The sequence below is a fragment of the Cucurbita moschata genome, unplaced genomic scaffold (genome assembly GCF_002738365.1).
Source record: "Cucurbita moschata cultivar Rifu unplaced genomic scaffold, Cmos_1.0 Cmo_Scf00005, whole genome shotgun sequence".
In the NCBI taxonomy this organism is placed as follows: Eukaryota; Viridiplantae; Streptophyta; class Magnoliopsida; order Cucurbitales; family Cucurbitaceae; genus Cucurbita; species Cucurbita moschata.
In genome coordinates this window covers 2,044,411-2,064,932 of record NW_019268521.1, presented here as the reverse complement: position 1 = coordinate 2,064,932, position 20,522 = coordinate 2,044,411, and the positions used below count along the sequence as shown (strand labels likewise).

The following is a 20,522-nucleotide window of genomic DNA, read 5'->3' as shown; positions in this document are numbered from 1 at the left end:
GATAGCCGACCATTATATACTATCAATAGATTGTTTCGATCAGAAGGGTTAACTCGAACTACAATTTGTTGGAACGTTTGAAAATATCCTATCAGATCCAGGTTTCGATCCTGGGACCTGTGGGTTATGGGCCCACCACGCTTCCGCTGCGCCACTCTGATAGCCGACCATTGTATACTATCAGTAGATTGATTCGATCAAAAGGGTTAACTCGAACTACAATTTGTTGGAAGGTTAAAAATATTCTATCAGAGCCAGGTTTCGATCCTGGGACCTGTGGGTTATGGGCCCACCACGCTTCCGCTGCGCCACTCTGATAGCCTACCATTATATACTATCAGTAGATTGATTCGATCAGAAGGGTTAACTCGAACTACAATTTATTGGAATGTTGAAAATATCCTACCGGAGCCAAGGTTTTGATTCTGGGACCTGTGGGTTATGGGCCGACCACACTTCCGCTGCGCTACTCTGATAGCTAACCATTATATACTATCAATAAATTGATCGGATCGTAAAAAAGGATTAACTCAAATTCTCGGAATTGGTTGTGGATCTTTTATCTTTAAAACAAGTCTTTTATAAGTCTATAATTTGTTGGAACATAGAAAATATTCTATTGTAATGGCAGATCATTACATACTATCAGTAGTTTGATCGGATTGTAAAAAAAAGTTAACTCGAATTCTGGCAAGCACAAGAACCCGCTCATACCCAGATAGCGGTGGTGCTGCGAACGCACGAGAGATGGCCTACTCAAAGCAGTGGCTCGCGCCATCCCAGCCTACACTTCTAGCTTCATCGAACTCGCGCTAGGGAGTTGCCGGGAACTCAAATCGTTTGATAGCTAACTTTTGGATGAGGATGACAATGAAGCTTCTACGTTGATGATGCAACGAAGCATTGAACTGTGGATAAATCTTTGAGTTTTTGGCGTTTCAATAATGGATTAGAATTTTTGTTGATGAAATCCAAATTTTTTGATGATGAGGTCTAGCTCGTGGCTTCATTTTTCGGCTAAAGAACGAAGATCATGCAGCATTTTGCATGACTTGCCATGGAAGGAAGATCCAGAGTCTGGTGTCTGGATTGAAGTGCTATCCTCGTAAAAAATTATTATGTATCTGATCGATTCGAACTAAAAAAAATTACGTATCGGTTCGCCCAATCTTCAATATCTCATTGTGTGATTTTCTTCAGATTACTCTCTTTCTCTCTTGTTTCTCAAGCATGACATCCATGGCGGCTTCTTCTTCTCAATCCTTTTGTTCTTTGATTCCCAGAACTGTTCTTCTTGTTTCCGTCCTGGTGTTTCTTTTTCCATCGCAACCAGAGGCTCTGAAATCGCCGTTTTCCCCTATCGACATGCTTTCATTGCTTCCCAGGCAGGTCTCATGGCCGATTCTCAACTATCTGAACAACGCCGACGATCTTCTTCCGACTTTCGTCGGAGCTGTCTCCTCTCCTGATAAGTCTATTCAATGGCAAGGGGCTTGCTTCGATAAGAACACCGCTTGGCTTGAATTTCATAACAATTCCGGCTCTGAATTTGGCGGTGGTACGCTTCATATAAAGGTGTGTACGTGCTTTATTTTAGCTTCGATTTTGTGCTTTTTCAGATTGAGTTTTGTGGGGGCTTGTGTTTGTCAACTAGGAGATTCGGACAGAATTAATGTGTCGTGTGTAGTTTTATTGATTGCAGCTGAATTTTTGCTTCTTGGCAGAGTAGAGCCATTAATTCGACAAATTTGATGGTAGTTGGTGAGTTTAATCCCTGTATGATTCCTATGAATTATCTTGTTTGATAGAATTGATTGGCAGAAGACTTTTTAGCCTTGGATTATGTGTTTGTGTTCTAATGAGCTGCGGGTGCCCAGGTGATCCTTAGTTTATTTGTTTTTTAGTTTGATCTTTATAGGAAACTGATTTCATCTTTATGTTTTTGGCTTTGGATTTCATTTCTTAACCGAACGAGGATTGTGCACTTTTGAGATGTGTCATGTTTAAGGTTTCTCTTCACGTAAACGACTGCCTCTCGGAAAAAGTAAAGAATTAGCTTTATTAGGATTGTTTTGATATCATGCTTTTACAGTACAGATGGGAAAGAACATGATTGCCAGTTGCAAGTTTGATGTATCTTCAACGATTAATATATGTCCTTTGCAGGCTAGCAATGCACATAGTTGGACGTGTATGGATCTTTATATCTTTGCAACGCCGTATCGTGTGACGTGGGACTACTATTTCTTTTCCAGAGAACATACTCTTGAGTTTACAGAATGGGAAGGAAAACAAGAATTTGAATACGTATGTTGTTAGCATGATGCTTGTAACAAGATGATTTTTTACAACTTAGCTACTTGTTTTTAAATTTGGTTGTATGTTCTTCTGAGATCAGGTTAAAGAGGCAGGGGTTTCAATTTTCCTCTTGCAAGCTGGGGTATTGAGAACCCTTCAAGCATTGTTCGACGTCCTCCCTTTGTTTGCAAATTCGGACTGGGGCGAGCAATCTAATATTAAGTTTCTTGAGAATCACATGGGTCCTACCTTTAAGGAACGTCGTCCCCCATGGACTACAAGTGTTAATGTTGATGATATTCACTCTGGAGATTTCTTAGCATTATCCAAATTTCGTGGTCCGTGGGGTGCTTTTGAGACTCTACAGAAGTGGGTTACTGGTTCATTTGCTGGTCATTCTGCTGTTTGCTTAAGGGATTCTGAAGGAAACTTGTGGGTTGCTGAATCTGGGCGTGGAACTGGAGTGGTATGTGTGCCTTTTGTTCTTCATGCACGAGGATTGTGTGATTTATGCTTTTGTTCTTCTTGCAGGAGGATGATATTATTGATGTTTTACCATGGGATGAGTGGTGGAACTACGAACTCAACAACGATTCATCCAATCCCCACATTGCATTTCTTCCTTTGCATCCTGATTTGAGGGCGAAGTTGAATGAGACTGCTGCGTGGGAGTATGTAAGGAGCATGGTTGGGAAACCATATGGTTATCATAATTTGATATTTAGCTGGATCGACACCAACCATGGAAACTATCCACCTCCCTTGGATGCCCATCTGGTATAACTATCTACTTATTTACTGTTTTCCCCATCTCGAGGTTCGGAGCTGTTAGGAACGATGCATCTCATTCCCCTGTATACTGTGCCTTATCATTGTAGCATTAAGACTAACCTTTCGCATATGATAAATGCATGATTCTAGCTCTCCTTTTATTGGAATGCCTTCTGTTGGGAGAACACAGGGTAAAGGTCTTAGGCCTGGAGGGGTCTCTAAGCGTAAATCGAGGAGTTGGCAAAGAAAGCCCTCAAATCTAAATGAATGAGATAACTCTTTGTATTATAAAAAGATTTGTGTAAAGCACTCCGCGTAAAGGCCGTAAACTATATATTTTAGTGATGTTCCAACTTTCTTTCATTAGTTCTGAAATGAAACCGTCAGGGCTGGTTGATTTGAGGTTTCCCATAGAAGAAATAGCTGCAAAAATTTCCCCTTCTTCGAGTTTATTGGAATGCTTATTTGATCTTTCCATTAGTCTATTAAGTGATGTGCCTAATAGACTTGACTTGACTTGACATGTTATAGTGGCAGTTCTAGATTCAAGTGATTCTATTTATTCTATCAACAGGAGCAAAAAGGGGTTGTGAAAATTGTAATTGAAAACCTATATGGTATTAAATATGTGCTTGTCTCAATGATGTTTATATATTTAACTTTGTTCTCAGTAATTTGTATGGATCTTGCCATGGTAGCTCCTAAAGAGTTTTATCATTTTACTCTTGAGAGTTTGATTGTTGGCACTATTTTACTATAGGTTGCTTCTGCTATGACAATATGGACACAAGTGAGGCCAACCCTTGCGGCAAACTTGTGGAATGAAGCTTTAAACATACGACTTGGAACAAAGGTAGTTATAGTGCTTATCTAGTTAAAGTGAAGAAAGCTTTCTAAGAAATCGATGATTATGGAGTTGAATATTTGAATTAGCCATCTTTCTTCATAGTTATCATATCTAAAATGATCCAAAGGTTTCACAGAGAACTTTTGTATGCTGTATTCATAATTGGAGTTTCTTTTTTATCCATTTTTCCTTCCCAATGCTCTTTTGTTTAGCCGTTTTCTTTTTCCTTTGCAGGGCCTTGACCTTCCTGAGATTCTAGTTGAGGTTGAAAAGCAAGGGTCATCTTTTGGCGAACTACTGGCTATTCCTGAACAGGATGACTGGATCTATGCTGACGGGAAATCAGCATCGTGTGTTGCTTTTATCCTTGAAATGTACAAGGCGGCCGGGCTTTTTGGTCCACTTTCTAGCTCAATACAAGTCACAGAGTTCACAGTACGTTTGCCGAGAATGTTCTGCTATATGTTTACAATGTTAAAAAAATGGGTCAATTTGTGTCATTCCTATTATTTTGTGCTGTTTCTGGACAAGAGACGTTGAAGAAACTAAAAGTTGACGGCGGAGGGATATTTTGATCTCGTCAACCATCATTATAGCCAATATAGCTTAGAATCATGCCATTAGACCTTGTACCTTAAGGTTTATTCCAGGAAGGGTAAGGGAGGGAATTTAGTCCCAAGCGATGAGTAAGAGGTTCAGTTTTAGATAGTTATATATGTCTGAAATTTTTACAGGAAGTTAAGAGGGGAGTTGTGACTTCCTTGGTCGGTTATCATATGTATTTCATTTCTATGGGAGAGAACTAGTAAATAAAAAGATACCTATCATGTTCTTTGGAGTAGGACTAGCCCTTATTTTGTTTAACTTGTTGATAATGTTTGATTAAATTATAAGTTTAGTCCTTGATCTTACATATTTGTATCTAATAGATTTCGGAACTTTGAATTTTGTATCTAACAAGTTTTTGACATATTCACATCTTTTAAAAATGAATGATTTTTATGCAGCCAGATTGTAACATTTTATAATGAATGATTTTGATCTTCTTTCTGTGTTTTGGGTCTTTAATATACTATCCATCTAAAATGCAGATAAAAGATGCATACACTCTCAACTTTTTTGAAAACAATTCAAGCCGCCTTCCGAAGTGGTGTAATGGTGGGGACGATGTCAAGCTTCCATATTGTCAGATTCTTGGAAAGTATCGAATGTATTTACCGGGATATAATAGCATTGAGCCCTATCAACATATGAATGAAAGGTGCCCTTCTCTTCCAACCAAGTACTACCGTCCAAAGAATTGCTAGAAACGTCTTATGTCTTGATGATTTCAGTTGTTACAGTATTGATTTTCTTGTAGCCTTCTAAGTTTTTGCATATCTGAAGCAATATGTTGGAACGTGTAGCACATAATGTTGCTTCAGTTCTGTTCCAATTTGTCATTCCTATAGAAAATTCAAATAAGGTATAGATCTCTCCCTCTTTCTCTCTTAAATAGAAATTAGGTTACATTAACTTTTTTCTGTACCTATTGAAAATCAAGCATACCTATGAAGTTGTAGTTGATGTTTGATAAATTTCAGTGAAATCAGCTGTTCATATTTATTGAGCTTCTATTTGATCAGGCTTTGTGAAATAACCTGCATATGCCAATTATGGAATATAGTTTTTCGCATTGACAATGAACACCCTTAGTATCAACTTATTTGTGCATTTTAGATTTTGAATTTGGTATTTGATGGCATGGATTTACAATGCAACAGCTCAAGCCCACCGCTAGACCGCTAGCAGATATTGTTTTCTTCGGGCTTTTCCTTCTAGGCTTCTCCTCAAGGTTTTTAAAACGTGTCTGCTAGGGAGAGGTTTCCACATTATTATAAAGAATGTTTCATTCCCCTTTCCAACTGATGTGGGATCTCACAATCCACCCCCTTCGGGGCCCAGCTTCCTCGCTAGCACACCTCCCGATGTCTGGCTCCGGTACCATTTGTAACAGCTCAAGCTCATCACTAGCAGATATTTGGTTTGGACTTGCCTTTAGTTTGATTTGAGCGGACTTGCCTTTAGTTTGATTTGAGCTTCATCTCAGTCATGGATAAATCATCGGGCCCATAAGCATCAAGAATTTTTCTGTGAAGACTCTGACTGTTGGCTTCCTTGCTAAATTGCTAATATATATGAGAGGCTACATTCTTCATCCATCCTCCCACACACTCCTTCGGATATTCAGGCTTGAAGAGTGGTACAAGAGCATTCCTCACAGCCTAAAAGGTGCAAGTTGGTGTCAAACCATGAGGTTTTACACAAGCGTGTCAGGGCTGAGTGCTTTGCCTTGCTCAATTCTAACAGACTAGCTTCAGACATTTTAATATTGACTGAAGATGAACTTGATAGGAACCTGCCCATGAATGAATGCTATAAGTTTGCCAAAGAGGGCCAGATTTTAAAACTTAACCCTGTTTTCTGATTCTCTTCTGGAGCCATTTTTTGTTATCAGGTCGATTGGCTCATGGCATGAAGAAGGGCAAGGCGGTGGCCTATAAAGAGTGTCCAAATTCTGAACCAGAGGAGGCTTTCTGAATGATATCTTAGGCAGGGTGAGGAAAACGATGACAGTGAGGTAAACACATAAACCACTTCATTGTTTAGCACATTCCTTGAATTCAAGGTGCTTAATTACTATCTTTTTAACCTAAATTCTAGCTTATAGTTTATATTTTACAAGAGTTTAACGTTTTTTTTAGAACTTCTACTTAGGTAATATTTTGGAAAATGGCTTACAGTCTCCTAATCGAGAGAGAACGAAGCGTTTTAAGAGATATGTTAGTTATCCTAGGGATCGTGCAAAGAACATAGAATTTGCAAACTTTTCTACAAAATCTGGAGATTTTGCTGAGTATGATTCTGTAGCTGAGTGGTATGTTATCGACTTGTTCTATCGTATCTGTGTCCCGTATTTGTATTCGTTTTTGTGTTCCTTAGTCAAAGATATTCTTCCTTGGTGTTGTTTCTGCAATGGTGCATTCTATGCAAGTGTCAGATAGAAGCTTTCTGTCAATTATGTTGTTTCTGCAATGTGCATAGTCTCTTTAGGCTCGGTGGATAAATTCATTTGAGTTAAGTTTGACTTAGCTAGAACAGATGACACATTGCTCTAAACACTAATCAAATCAAAACCAGCTCCACTATCTACCGCTATGAAAATTTGAGTTCATACCACTCAAAAACTCTTCGATCATCTCCTTCATAAACAAACATTTCTAAGTCGTCTCAAGCATCATAATATCCAATATAATCATTTAATGGCCATCAAAATGGAGGACACATGGCTTCTAAACACTAATTAAACAAAACCCAATTCCCACTAATCCTACCACTATGAATTGAAGCAATCAAAATAAAGCAATATTGAAAATTCATAATCATAACCCAATCTCTAAGATGCCTATAAAAAGATGCATATTACTCCCATTTCTCTAACATAACATCCATGGCTTCTTCTTCTTGTTTGATTCCCAGAACTGTAATTCTTCTTGTTTTCATTGTGGGTTTTCTTCTTCCATTGCAACTGCAGGCCCTGAAATTGCCATTTTCTCCTCGCGACATGCTTCCATTACTACCAAGAAAGGTGTCATGGCGGATTCTGAGCTCTTTCGAAAACCCCGCCAATCTTCTTCCGGCATACGTCGGAGCTGTCTCCTCTCCTGAGAAATCTGTTCAGTGGCAAGGGGCTTGTTTCTATCAGAACACCGCATGGTTGGAGTTCCATAACAAGTCTGGCTCTGAATATGGCGGTGGTACGCTTCATATAAAGGTATATTAATAGTTAGTTATTAAGGGAGTTTTTGAGGATTTAAAGCTCTAACCTTTTTGAGTAGAAAAAAACATAATAAGCTAAGTTATGCATAAGTTAAAGGTTGTATCATTTTGGACCCGACACTTTTGAGAAACATATAACATAAAATGATTACATTGAAGCACCATGACGAGTGTTCTTGAAGCTATGATTTTTAATCTCGATCTAAAAACTACAACGCCGGAGATGCATCTAGGTGTTACACTTACCCGAGATATATATATATGCAGGTTAGCAATGCACATAGTCTAACGTGTACGGATGTTTATATCTTTGCAACTCCATACCGCTGGACTTGGGATGGCTATTTTCTGTCTAGAGAACATACTCTCGAGTTCGATCAATGGGAAGGAAAGGAAGAATTTGAATATGTAAGAACTGTTTGATAATTATTTAGATCTCGTTTGATAATTATTCTATCTTAATTCTGGTTCTTTATGAATTGGGTGTATGATCTGTTCTGAAATCAGGTTAAAAGGGAAGGGGTTTCAATTTTCCTGATGCAAGCTGGAGTGTTGAAAAGCCTTGAAGCACTGTACAGTGTCCTCCCTTTGTTTGCAAACTCTGAATGGGGCGAGCAATCCAATATTAAATTTCTTGAGAATGAAATGAGTACCACCTTCAAGGAACGCCCTCCTCCATGGAGTACCAGCGTCAATGTTGATGATATCAACTCTGGAGACTTCTTAGCACTGTCCAAAATTCGTGGCCCATGGGGTGGCTTTGAGACTCTAGAGAAGTGGGTTACTGGTTCATTTGCTGGCCATTCTGCTGTTTGCTTAAGGGATTCTGAAGGAAACTTGTGGGTTGCTGAATCTGGGCGGGGCAATGGTGGAATGGTATGTTTTTCACTAATCCTTAATTTGCTTCACATCCATGCGAGTGCGTGGGATCCGCGCTCCAATCCCCATGCTTAAAAAGTTGACATACTCGATCTTAATAGTGCTACTTCACTGCTAGTTGAACTGCAACAGATATTTTTTTTCGCATCAAGCCACGAGAGTTCTACTTAACATCACGTGATTGAGCCCAACTACAAAATGGTCGTAGCTCAGCTAGCAATCAAATATTACTCGTTCTTTTTAATTCATTATAATATTATCTATGTGGCTAAACCTAATTAAAAGGTCAAATACACATGGTTTAACTATTGTTGCAGGAGGGTGATATTATTGATATTTTAGCATGGGATGAATGGTGGGACTATGAACTCAACAAAGATCCATCCAATCCCCACATTGCATTGCTTCCTTTGCATCCTGATTTGAGGGCCAAGTTTAATGAAACTGCTGCATGGGAGTATGCAAGGAGCATGGTTAAGAAACCCTATGGCTATCATAACTTGATTTTCAGCTGGATTGACACCACCCACGGAAACTATCCTTCTCCCTTGGATGCCCATATGGTAAAAAACAAACATATATACTTAGTTTACTAACGTTTCCGCTCCTCAGGTTAAAAAAACATTTTTAGTCCCATAACTTTTATAGCTATTTAGTCTTTATACTTTCAAATTTTGTAACAGCTTAATCTCCACCATGCAAAATTTCATAACATTTTAGTAATATTTTTCATGGTAGGATATTATAGATGTTCAGGGACTAAATTATTATTTTCACGAAGGTTCAGTGTGAGATCCTACATCGGTTGGAGAAGGGAACGAAGCATTCTTTACAAGAGTGTGGAAACCTCTCCCTAGCATACGCGTTTTAAAATCGTGAGGCTGACAGCGATACGTAACAGGCCAAAGTAGACCATATCTGCTAGCGGTGGGCTTGAGCTATTACAAATAGTATCACTGGGTCCCAAGAGGGGTGAATTGTGAGATCCCACATCGGTTGGAGAGGGGAACAAAGCATTCCTTAAGAATGTGGAAACCTCTCCTTAGCACACGCATTTTAAAACCATGAGGCTAATGACGATACATAACGAGCCAAAGCAGACAATATCTGTTAGCGATGGAATTGGGATGTGATGTTACATTCTAACCGGGACCAAAAGTAAATCTTTTGAATTTGATTGTTGGCACTATTTGAAACTACAGGTTGCTTCTGCTATGACTATATGGAATCAAATGCAGCCGACCCTGGCAACAAAGTTGTGGAATGAAGCTCTAAACATACGACTTGGAACAAAGGTAGTTTTCATCAATGATTGGAATATCCACAAAGTTGAAATCCCGATAGTGATATCGACGTTAATATTTTTTAACCCTTAATATTTTTGGGTACTTAAAAAGTAATTTCGAACGTGTCCTCGATCCGAACAGCTTTGAAATTCGGAATGGTCATTATGTTGGTTTATATGGCAGGGGCTTGAGCTTCCTGAGATTCTAGTTGAAGTGGAAAAGCGAGGATCATCTTTTGGGGAACTACTGGCTATTCCTGAACAGGATGATTGGATCTATGAAGACGGGAAATCAGCATCATGTGTTGCTTTTGTCCTTCAAATTTACAAGGCAGCTGGCCTTTTTGGTCCGCTTGCTACCTCAATTCAAGCCACAGAGTTCACTGTAAGTTCCCTCACAATCTTCTGCTCTATATGTTTACATTGTTAAGAGCTTGGCCAATTTGTGTCATTCTTATTATTTTGTGCTGTTTGTGGGTAAAAGACATTGAAGAAACTAGCCTGCATTTTTTTAGGTTAAATATCTGATGTTTGAGTAAGTGAATGATACATGAATGAACTAAAACTACGTCAGAATGAGCGATCTTTAGGATATGGTGGTTAAGAAAAACTTAAAAGAGTTGAAAGTTACTACCTATACCAACAAGGTGCATCTTCTTTTTCTGGGTGACTTAATTATAGAAACTCGAAAGTTAAGCGTGTTTAGCTAGGAGCAATTCTATGCTGGACTACTATGAATTTTTCTAAGAAACATGTGAGTGAGAAAAAAACATGATAAAAGGTCTCCTGTTGGTTGATGAGGATAATAGTCTTCACTCTAAAGCGACAAGTATGTAACGTGGTTGTCATAGGAGAGGTAAGAGAATGTTGAGGCCATCTAGTGTTGAATTTGGATTCCATATCCTAGTCCGAGTCCTGGGTATGATGCATTACAAAATAGGTAAGGTATTTCTACTAGACACTAAATTGATAGTTTAGCGATCTATTCGACACTAAGAGACTTTTGGATACAAAAAGAAAGTTTCGGATTTATCAAAAACTTTTAAAATTCAATGACCTACTAGACATAATATAACAACCCAAGCCCACCCGCTAATAGATATTGTCGGCTTTGGCCCATTACGTATCGCCTTCAACCTCACAATTTTAAAATGCGTCTGCTAGGGAGAGGTTTCCACACCTTTATAAATAATGTTTCGTTCCCCTCTCCAACCGATGTGGGATCTCACAATTCATCCCCTTCGAGATCCAACATCCTTGCTGACACTCGTTCTCCGCTCCAATCGATTTGAGATCTCACAATTCATCCCCTTCGAGGCTAAGCATCCTCGCTGGCACTCGTTCCCCTCTCCAATCGTTGTGGGATCTCACACAAAATTTAAAGTTCATAAACTAATGACCTGTTTGGTATACCTATTCTTTGTATAATTCTTCCATTCTTCTCAAGTCAAAGTTCTCGGTTAATGACCTATTCGAGATATTCTTCCAGCAATTGTGCTACATTTCTCGGGTTTTTTTGTAGATCGAGTTACTAAAATGGATGATTTTGATCTTTCTTGATATGCTTTGATGCAGATAAAAGATGCATACAATCTCAACTTTTATGAAAACAATTCAAGCCGGCTCCCAAAATGGTGCAATGGTGGGGATAATGTGACGCTTCCATATTGTCAAATTCTTGGAAGGTATAGAATGGATTTGCCTGGATATAATACCATCCAACCCCATCAACATATGAACGAAAGGTGCCCTTCTCTTCCAACTTACTTCCATCCAAACAACTGCTAGAAACCCTCTTCAAGGTTTCTTTCGTGTCGTGCGGGTTGGCTCTTGAATACTTGATGATAATAAGTAGTCTTGCCTTTAGTTTAAGGTTTGATGGGATACTCACTAATAACAGACGTACCTAGAAATAAGACGTCTTACAATAAAGTAATAAGAAGTTCATCATTTCGTTTAAGATTTGGTGGGATGTCCATACATAACATATGTATATTGTATTGAAAATATTTTTACATTAAGCAGGGGACGGGACAGGACAGGGCGGGGAATTGGACAAAGATGGGAACGAGGAATATAATCCCTAGTGTGAACACCCTTAGCACAACTTATACGGTACGTGTTTAGATTTTCACATCGACGGTAACAAAGAAAACATAAAAATGAACTGAAACTTATACAACATTACAGACAACTGAAATCATAACGATCTACATAAAAGACAAGATTAAACATAGAATGAAAGTTTAGAATATTACATTACAAGTCACCCACGACTAGTCGATTCGTGCTAAGTTTGTTCATAATTTGGGGTAAAGTTGAATGGGTAACCCTTTGTTGGGCATCAAGCTTGGATCTCTGGTCAAGAAGTCTTGTGAAGAGAGCTTCCAAGTGAACTGAGTGATTATGTAATGAATAGTGACAAGAGTTTCAAGCTTTGCAAACTCGTAGCCAGGGCAAATTCTGGGTCCTCCACCAAAGGCGATGAAAGATAAGGGTGGTGGAATGGACGTCTGGTTCTGATCAAATCTACTTGGTTCAAACTTTTGTGGGTCTCTGAATATTTTCTCGTCCAAATGGGTCATTGATGCCGCCCAAAATATCTGAATTCAGTGAATGGTAGTTCATCAATGTCGGGTTTAGAAGGACAAATGAAAAGAAAAGGGAAATGGGTTTGAGTTAATACTCGTCGACTTATGAGTTTATTACCTGAACTTTAAAAGAATATTGTAAAAACCGTAAAGACTTATGAGTTTAGTACCTGAACTTCAAAAGAATATTGTAAAAACCGTAAAGAAGGTGAAGTTGGCTTACTTGCCATCCTTTTGGAATAGTGTATCCACCTAATTGAATGTCTTTGAGAGCCACTCTAAACCCTCCGAAGACAGGTGGGAAAAGTCTCAAAGTCTCCAATGCTACTCTCCATGTGTACTTCATCTTGGAAACATCTTCCCAAGTGAGGGCCTCCCCACATTCCTTGCTTCTAAGTATGTCTTCATGTTCTAAAACCATAAATAGTGTACGTTTAGTTATTATTCGACTTGGGTCGATGAATTTGACTAACTTATAATGAACAACGATCCAAAGAAGAGTATACTTTTAGTTGGAGTTTCAAATACAACTCGAAATCTCATCATAATGACTGGATAACTGGATAACTGATTGATTCTAAGATTAGAATGACCCATTGAAGTCATCTAATCATTGAAAAACCTTTTTAAAAGTCAACCTTCTAAAACTAGACTGTTAAAGCATTTAAATCGATATTCAAATGTCCGAAGCCCAGAATGGAAAGCCCAAAGAGGACCATATCTGCTAGTAGTGGGCTATGGCTGTTACAAATGGTATTAGAGCTAGACATTGGGCGGTGTGCTAGCGAGGACGCTGCCCCCCAATGGAGGTGAATTGTGAGATCCCACATTAGTTGGAGAGGGGAGTGAAGCATTCCTTGTAAGAATGTAAAAATCTTTTCTTATTAGACGTGTTTTAAAACCTTGAGATGAAGCCTAGAAGGGAAAGTCCAAAGAGAACAATATCTGCTAGTAGTAGGCTAGGACTGTTACAATGGTATCAGAGCCTGACATCAAGTGGTGTGCTAGCGAGGACGCTGGGCCCCCAAGGGAGGTTGATTGTGAGATCCCACGTTGGTTGGAGAGGGAAACAAAACATTCTTTATAAGGGTGTGGAAACCTCTCCCTGGTAGATGCGTTTTAAAGCCTTAAAGGGCAAGCCAAGAAGTAAAAACCCAAAGATGACAATATTTGCTAGCGGTGAGCTAACAGAGGGGGCCCACAAGCACCCGACTCACCCCTTCGACTTACTTAAAACCCCGATAACTCAACCAATCTTGTAACACAAACCCCAAACCCCAATTCTACTAAGATCGAATCTCGTTTTTTTCAAAATTGTCAAAGATCTCAACTAAACTACACCCCATATATAAGAAAGAACTAAAAATTTACATACATACCTTGAAGAACAGCTGCATAAACAGTTGGGTTTGTAGCCATAACCCTAAGCATAAGAGTAATCAAAATGGATGTTGTGTCATGTCCAGCAATCAATAGAAGGATGATATTGTGCACAATTTCCTCCTCACTCAAAGCTTGTTCTTTGTCTTTGTTCTTGATGCTAAGCAAACAAGTAATCAGGTTCTTATCCTCTTCCTTTTCTTCTTCTTCTCCTTCCATTTTTTGTGCCTTGTCCTTCAAAAGCTGCTTCAATATCTGTTGAACTTTTGCACTTGCTTTGAGGCTATGGCTGTACCTTGTGAATGGCAGGTTGATTGGAACAGACCAAATCCCATCCACCATTGTTTTGAAGCATTCTATTATGCTCTTTCTTGTTGGCCCTTCTTCAATCCCAAACAGGAGAGAGCATATGATGTCAAAGGTTAGTGTTTTCATCAATGGTGCTACCTGCGTTTTTGTAACATTGTTAAGACGTTAAAACGACGATTTAAGTCTTGTTTGGTAACTGTTTTGTTCTTTGTTCTTCGTTTTTTGAAGTTTTAAGGTTATAAACACTATTTCCACCTTTGAATTTTTTGTTTGTTATCTACTTTTTTTACGGGTTTTTAAAACTAAAAAGGAAGTTTTAGTAACTTGTTTTTCATAAACTTATTTATTGTGAGATCTCACGTCGATTGAGGAGGCGAATGAAGTATTGTTTATAAGGGTGTGATAACCATTTTGTTGTTTGTTCTTCATTTTTTGAAGTTTTAAGGTTATAAACACTATTTCCACCTCTGAATTTTTCGTTTGTTATCTACTTTTTATGGGTTTTTAAAACTAAAAAGGAAGTTTTAGTAACGTGTTTTTCATAAACTTATTTATTGTGAGATCTCACGTCGATTGAGGAGGAGAATGAAGTATTGTTTATAAGGGTGTGATAACCATTTTGTTCTTTATTCTTCGTTTTTTTGAAGTTTTAAGGTTATAATCACTATTTCCACCTATGAATTTTTCGTTTGTTATCTACTTTTTACGGTGTTTTAAAACTAAAAATGAAGTTTTAGTAACTTGTTTTTCATAAACTTATTTATTGTTAGATCTGACATTGGTTAGGGAAGAGAATGAAGCATTCTTTATAAGGGTGTAGAAACTCTCCCTAGTAGACATATTTTAAAAACCTTGAGGGAAAGCTCGAACAGAAAAATCCAAAGAGGACAATATCTATTAGAGGTCAATATCTATTAGGGGTGAGCTTGGATTTTTAGAAATGGTATTAGAGCCAGACACTGGGTGATGTGTCAGCAAGGACGCTGGCCTTGAAGGGTGGATTGGGGGGTCCCCACATCAATTGGAGAAGGAAACGAGTGTCAGCAAGGATGCTGGGCCCCGAGGGGGGTGGATTGTGAGATCTCACATCGATTGGAGAAGGAAATGTGTCCCAGTGAGGGGGGGTGGATTGTGAGATCTCACATCGATTGGAGAAGGAAATGTGTCCCAGTGGGGGGGTGGATTGTGAGATCTCACATCGATTGGAGAAGGAAATGTGTCCCAGTGGGGGGGTGGATTGTGAGATCTCACATCGATTGGAGAAGGAAATGTGTCCCAGTAAGAAAGCTGTGTCTCGAAGGGGGGAGGGTGTGGATTGTGAGATCCCACATCGGTTAGGGAAGAGAACGATCTCACCTCGGTTGGAGAGGAGAACAAAGTCAAAGAGGACGTATCTTCTAGCATTAGACTTGAGTTGTTACAAAAGTGAAAAAATTACACTTTTGGTCGTTGAAGTTTGACTTATGTTATTTTTTGTCATTGAGTTTTCAAACTCGACATTTTAGCCCCTAAGGTGTGAGATAATCTCATTTTTGGTCCACGAAATTGCTAAAATGTCGGGTTTGAAAATTCAGACTCAAACGCAGCCTAAGTCAAACCCGAACAATTTATATAATTTTTCAAAAAAAAAAAAAAAATTTAGAGAACTCACAATGACTTCCTTGTTGCCATGCCAATGCAACTTCAAATGCTTCCTAACCTCTCCATCCATCTTCCCCACAAACCCTTTCAAGCTCTGAGGCCTCAAGAACCAAACCAATGCCCCTCTAACCCTCTTATGATCCTCACCACTCAACTCCGTCAAATTCCTCTCTCCCAAGATCCGCCTCAACGACTCGGTCTGCCGGTTCGACACCGCCTCCTCCTCCCCTGAAAACACCACTGCCTTGTTCGCCGCCACCCCATGTACAAACACCGTCGGTTTCCCGAAAAGGGTCATCTTCGAAATTGGCCCATACTTGGCCACTCTCTGCTGCAGCCATTGCTCGGCCGAGTTTGCTCGCATGGCTCGTAGAAGGCTCAGGCTTTGGCCTATATATGGGACCCCCAGCCGCCCCGGAGGAAGGTTTTTCGCCGCCACCGCGGTGGAGAAGAAGGTGGTTCTAAGCCTGAGATAGACGAAGATGGTGATGAGAAGAAGGATTATGGCGATCATTGTTGGTTGGTTGGTTTTGGTTTTGGTTTTTTTGAAGTGAGAGCCTATCTCATTGCTATTTATTTGTGAATATTATATTATATTTTAGGTATAAAATATTATTGAAATTATTTATTTTAATATAGAAATTTTTTTCGTGAAAAACCCAATCTCGGGAATTCTTTCCACCCCGATTCCTACAAAAATAAATGAAAAGGATCACAAGAATGAGGGACGGAGAAATTCTCCGTCTCCGTCTCTATCACTGTTCTTGTCTTATAGATATGTCTAACTTGCCGAATTACATTGAGGTGTTTACTTTAAATAGAAAAAGTATCGTTTACAATTATCCGTGAGTTTTAGCCAAATCATTACTCGAACTCGAACAATATAAAACTAAAAAACAAAAGGCATAAACTTAGTAATATACCAAATTGATCCATGGGAATCAAATTGTGTCCTTTTCTTTGCTGCAGGCAAACACTAAGTTTATATGTTGTTGGTATGTTGCTATTATATATATATATATGTTTATTTATTTATTTATTTATTGATATGACTTAATTTGGGTTGTATACAGTAGACATATGGAAAGAGGAGATTTAATAAGAATTTAAAATATTTGTAATTATTAAGGTTTTGTTTAATAATTATTTAATTTTTTTATTTTAAAAAATTAATCTTATAAACACGACTCTCATCCATAATTTTTTTTTCAGCTGCTTATATGTTCCTTTCGGGTCTACATCATTGGACAAAGGTGGATGACAGAGACAAAGAAGAACAAACAAAAATTAGTAATAGAATCCAAACTTTTTCGAGAAAACTTTGATTCCAAGAAAGAACACGTGTAAAAGGACGGACTCATCAAGCAACGTTGTTCGTTCCATAGAGCTTGACCAAGAACACCAAGAACACGATATATTTGAAATAAGAACTCTACAACTTTAACCCCACCTGGTTTTTGTAGTTTATATATCCAACTTTGTAAAGTTAGCAATAACAGCAATCTTTTGTGTACTATAACATTAAAGTTTCAAGTGTAATCTAGTGCGTTCTTCTTCTCGAAAGTTGCAAGGCTAAGTATCTAGCCAGAATTAGAACCATCCAGTACTCACATTACCAGCTAGCAATGTTGTGTGTCACAGTCATGTTTGTCCAAAGCGTGTTGCAAAAATTTTGCCTTGTATCATTGAATAGTTTTACTGTTTTTATGATGTATAATTTCCTTCTTGTATTTTCGGAGTATATGACGTTCTGGCAGAATCATGTCTATGCCTGGTAGACATGAAATGTCCCAGAATGTACTACAGGAGATGCAACTAGCCGTCAACTCCTCCCTCTCAGATTTTGTATGACTGTTTGGCTAAATCAAGTTTAGGCCTGCCAAACTTGAATCAAATGTAATATAAGGAATGTGACTAGTTGCCAAATCCTCCCTCTCCTAAAAGTTATATGTTATTTAAGTCGTTGTGTTGTCTTTTTGCTCGTAGTCATCTATCGTAGATTTCAATCTTTCTTTCAATCTTACTTTCAAAAATCTTTCGACCCCGTTTTCTAAAACCTTCTTCTCGGGATCAAAGGCTTGAGTATACATTGGGTGGTCATAAGCAACCCGATACTAAATTAACTTGACTCACTCAGAGTTACGAGTGAGTGCGGGTGGGAAGTTACAGGTCAAAATTGACTGTCCACAAGCCCTCAAACGTATTTACCATAGTACGCCTAGCTTGTCTTTGAAAATGACGTGGTTACCCTCGCCTCGTACCGCAAAAACGACGTCGTATGAAGTTCCCTTCTTCTCTCCCTCGCTGCAAGACTGTAACTTCCAGCATACCCTCGTTGAGCCGCCGAAGATGGCGATTCATTTCCGAACCCGAATCAGATTGCCAGATCACTCAAACCGAAAATACAGTGGCTATTTCCTCTCGATTTGCCGAATTTTCTCCAAATCTCTCTCTGAAACCCCTTACGATCCGCCATTTTCCCCTGTTTCCAAGCTCCAAAAGGCGAAGAAGAAGAAGATCCAAGATGGAAATTCGAATTCAATCAAAAACTCCACTCTCCCTCTCCATTCCGATCTTCCTTTCGATTTCTTCTACTCCTACTCCGAGACCAATCCCTCGGTTAATCCGATAGGCTATCGAGAATCTCCCAAATTCTCGCCGTTCGGACCGGGCCGACTTGACCGTAAATGGACTGGAACTTCGGCTCCTTCAGAGGTGGAAGTGAAAATAAATGAAGTGTTAGAGGAGAGGAAACGGATTCTTGGAGATCCATTATCGGAGGAGGAAGTTGCAGAGATTGTGGAACAGTATCGACATAACAATTGTTCTCGGCAAATCAATCTTGGTAAATATTACAATAGTTTTACAACCATTCTGAAATGCTAGATTGATTATTTCATGCTATGAGAACTTGAATTCATGTTAATGGAGGAAATTGGCTGGTCGCTGTACGTTCGCGAATCCTTTCGACTAATATATTTGTAGTTCTTATGCACATTCTACAGTTTTGTTCTTGTTTTTCATGATCATGAACTGTTGCTCAGATACTTTTTTAGATCAAGTAAGAAGGAATAAAGGGTTTTTGAATTTGACTTAACTAGGAAAAGGGGGAGTTACCCATAACATATTGGATGACATACACAACCATTGGAGAAGGGCTGAAGCTGTGAGGATCAAATGCTTGGGAGTGCCAACTCTTGATATGAACAATATATGCTTCCATCTTGAGGTTTGAATCTCAATGTGTTCAATTTAAAGATGAACTTTCATAAGGAAATTACCTGATGTGAGCTTTAGTTTCTCTGTAGGACAAGTCTGGTGGGAAGATTATATATCGACATATCAATATCCTTCTGTTATACCGTGGTCGAAACTACGATCCCGCGAATCGACCAACTATACCTCTTATGTTGTGGAAACCTTATGCACCAATATATCCAAAGCTTGTGAAGAATGTGGCTGATGGCTTGTCATTTGAGGAAACAAAGGAAATGAGAGGCAGGGGATTGAATTCTCCTCCTCTTATGAAACTTAGTGAGTAATCGTTGTTTCAATGCACTATTCTTTCTTTCGTTATAGATCAATCGGTGTCGGGCTCTGATACCATTTAAATCCTTAATCCTTGTACTTAATGCTCGAGTAGACTACAAAATCTTTATTTTCTCTACAAGATTTGTTTGTGTTTCAGATATGAATAGTAAGATTGTGTTTGTAGTTTTCTTAAGCTGAAACTTCACCCATGAATGTGTTTTATCAGCAAGGAATGGTGTATATGTTAATGTCGTGGAGAGAGTTAGAGAAGCTTTCGGGTTCGAGGAGGTCGTTCGACTAGATTGCACTCATGTTGGAAGCAGTGACTGCAAACGGATAGGCGTTAAGTTAAGGGTAAAGCTCTTCTCATCTTGTTAATTCTAAGTATGTTTCTTATGTAAAGATTAAAGCATAGAACTCTGGTCAATGTTGATTGGATACTTTCCATGCTAAGTTTCCCCTTCCTACAATCCAGGATTTGGTACCTTGTGTACCCATTTTGTTCAAGGATGAGCAGATTATACTGTGGAGAGGGAAGAGAGATCGCGAAGAGGATGTGAACTCGTAGATGGTGGATGTTGGACGTCGGGGACGTGCGTGTGGAACACGTGATCTCTGTTACCAATGATGGTATAGATGATGAGAGGATGGACTTTCTTCAAGGATGAGAAAATGATACTGTGTACTTGTTTTGTTCGGGGATGAGCTGATTATACAGTGGGGAGGCAAAGAGAGGACGTGAAGAGAGCACGAACCCGAAGAAGGTCGATGCCAACTGAATAGAGAGAGAGGAAATGTAGCTTGAATGAGTTTTGGGAATTTGTTGATTTTCGTTTCTCAAACCTTGTGTTGTAGTGTTGAAGTTGAGCATCTCGACTAACCTTCGCATGCAAGTTTATGCTCGTTGTAGATCTTAGACTTGAACATCTTTGATTAATATCATTGTAACAGCTCAAGCTCATCGCTAGTAGATATTGTTTGCTTTGGTATGTTAAGTATTGTCATCATCCTCGCTGTTTTAAAACGCGTCTGATAGAGAAAGGTTTTCATACCTTTATAACAAATGTTTCGTTTCCCTCTTCAACCGATGTGGAACCTCACAATCTATCCCCTTGGGGACTAGTGTCTTCGTTGGCACACGGCTTGGTGTCTAGTTCTGTCCATCTTAGCT

General features: G+C 38.9%; 4 protein-coding genes and 2 non-coding genes across 13 annotated transcripts; 3 read left to right on the top strand and 3 right to left on the bottom strand.

Annotated features, from left to right (window-relative positions):
• Nucleotides 1–89: 89 nt before the first annotated feature.
• TRNAM-CAU lies at nt 90–161 on the bottom strand. Its single transcript has one exon. It is a non-coding gene; the product is annotated as a tRNA-Met (tRNA).
• Nucleotides 162–246: 85 nt separating this feature from the next.
• TRNAM-CAU lies at nt 247–318 on the bottom strand. Its single transcript has one exon. It is a non-coding gene; the product is annotated as a tRNA-Met (tRNA).
• Nucleotides 319–697: 379 nt separating this feature from the next.
• On the top strand, nt 698–6,499 carry LOC111443053. Of its 6 annotated transcripts, XR_002710422.1 has the most exons (11): nt 698–910; nt 998–1,105; nt 1,284–1,575; nt 2,167–2,307; nt 2,399–2,764; nt 2,830–3,075; nt 3,830–3,922; nt 4,151–4,351; nt 5,008–5,177; nt 5,277–5,381; nt 6,414–6,499. XR_002710422.1 is itself a non-coding variant. In XM_023080660.1 (10 exons), exons 1-10 carry the CDS (start codon nt 888–890, stop codon nt 5,320–5,322), a joined length of 1,686 nt encoding a protein of 561 aa, XP_022936428.1. In that variant the 5' UTR covers nt 698–887; the 3' UTR covers nt 5,323–5,540. The 6 variants fall into 6 exon arrangements, 5 of the variants coding, with proteins under 5 accessions (XP_022936428.1, XP_022936429.1, XP_022936427.1 ...); XM_023080660.1 differs by lacking the exon at nt 6,414–6,499 and having other exon boundaries at nt 5,277–5,540; XM_023080661.1 differs by lacking the exon at nt 6,414–6,499 and having other exon boundaries at nt 5,260–5,540.
• Nucleotides 6,435–11,859, top strand: LOC111443054. 3 transcript variants are annotated; one of them, XM_023080666.1, is made up of 8 exons: nt 6,435–6,536; nt 7,491–7,730; nt 8,003–8,143; nt 8,243–8,611; nt 8,932–9,177; nt 9,817–9,909; nt 10,084–10,284; nt 11,475–11,859. In XM_023080666.1, the coding sequence occupies exons 2-8, from the start codon at nt 7,521–7,523 to the stop codon at nt 11,685–11,687; spliced, it is 1,473 nt and encodes a 490-aa protein (XP_022936434.1). In that variant the 5' UTR covers nt 6,435–6,536; nt 7,491–7,520; the 3' UTR covers nt 11,688–11,859. The 3 variants fall into 3 exon arrangements, with proteins under 3 accessions (XP_022936434.1, XP_022936435.1, XP_022936433.1); XM_023080667.1 differs by lacking the exon at nt 6,435–6,536 and adding an exon at nt 6,746–6,833; XM_023080665.1 differs by lacking the exon at nt 6,435–6,536 and having other exon boundaries at nt 6,843–7,730.
• A 179-nt stretch (nt 11,860–12,038) lies between these two features.
• On the bottom strand, nt 12,039–16,416 carry LOC111443055 (taxadiene 5-alpha hydroxylase-like). The gene is made up of 4 exons (XM_023080668.1): nt 15,831–16,416; nt 13,870–14,317; nt 12,714–12,901; nt 12,039–12,502 (listed from the first exon to the last, which is right to left on the bottom strand). The coding sequence occupies exons 1-4, from the start codon at nt 16,332–16,334 to the stop codon at nt 12,200–12,202; spliced, it is 1,443 nt and encodes a 480-aa protein (XP_022936436.1). The 5' UTR covers nt 16,335–16,416; the 3' UTR covers nt 12,039–12,199.
• A 1,699-nt stretch (nt 16,417–18,115) lies between these two features.
• On the top strand, nt 18,116–20,435 carry LOC111443056 (CRS2-associated factor 2, mitochondrial). Its single transcript, XM_023080669.1, has 5 exons — nt 18,116–18,665; nt 18,922–19,049; nt 19,129–19,354; nt 19,578–19,705; nt 19,827–20,435. Exons 1-5 carry the CDS (start codon nt 18,170–18,172, stop codon nt 19,917–19,919), a joined length of 1,071 nt encoding a protein of 356 aa, XP_022936437.1. The 5' UTR covers nt 18,116–18,169; the 3' UTR covers nt 19,920–20,435.
• Nucleotides 20,436–20,522: the final 87 nt, after the last annotated feature.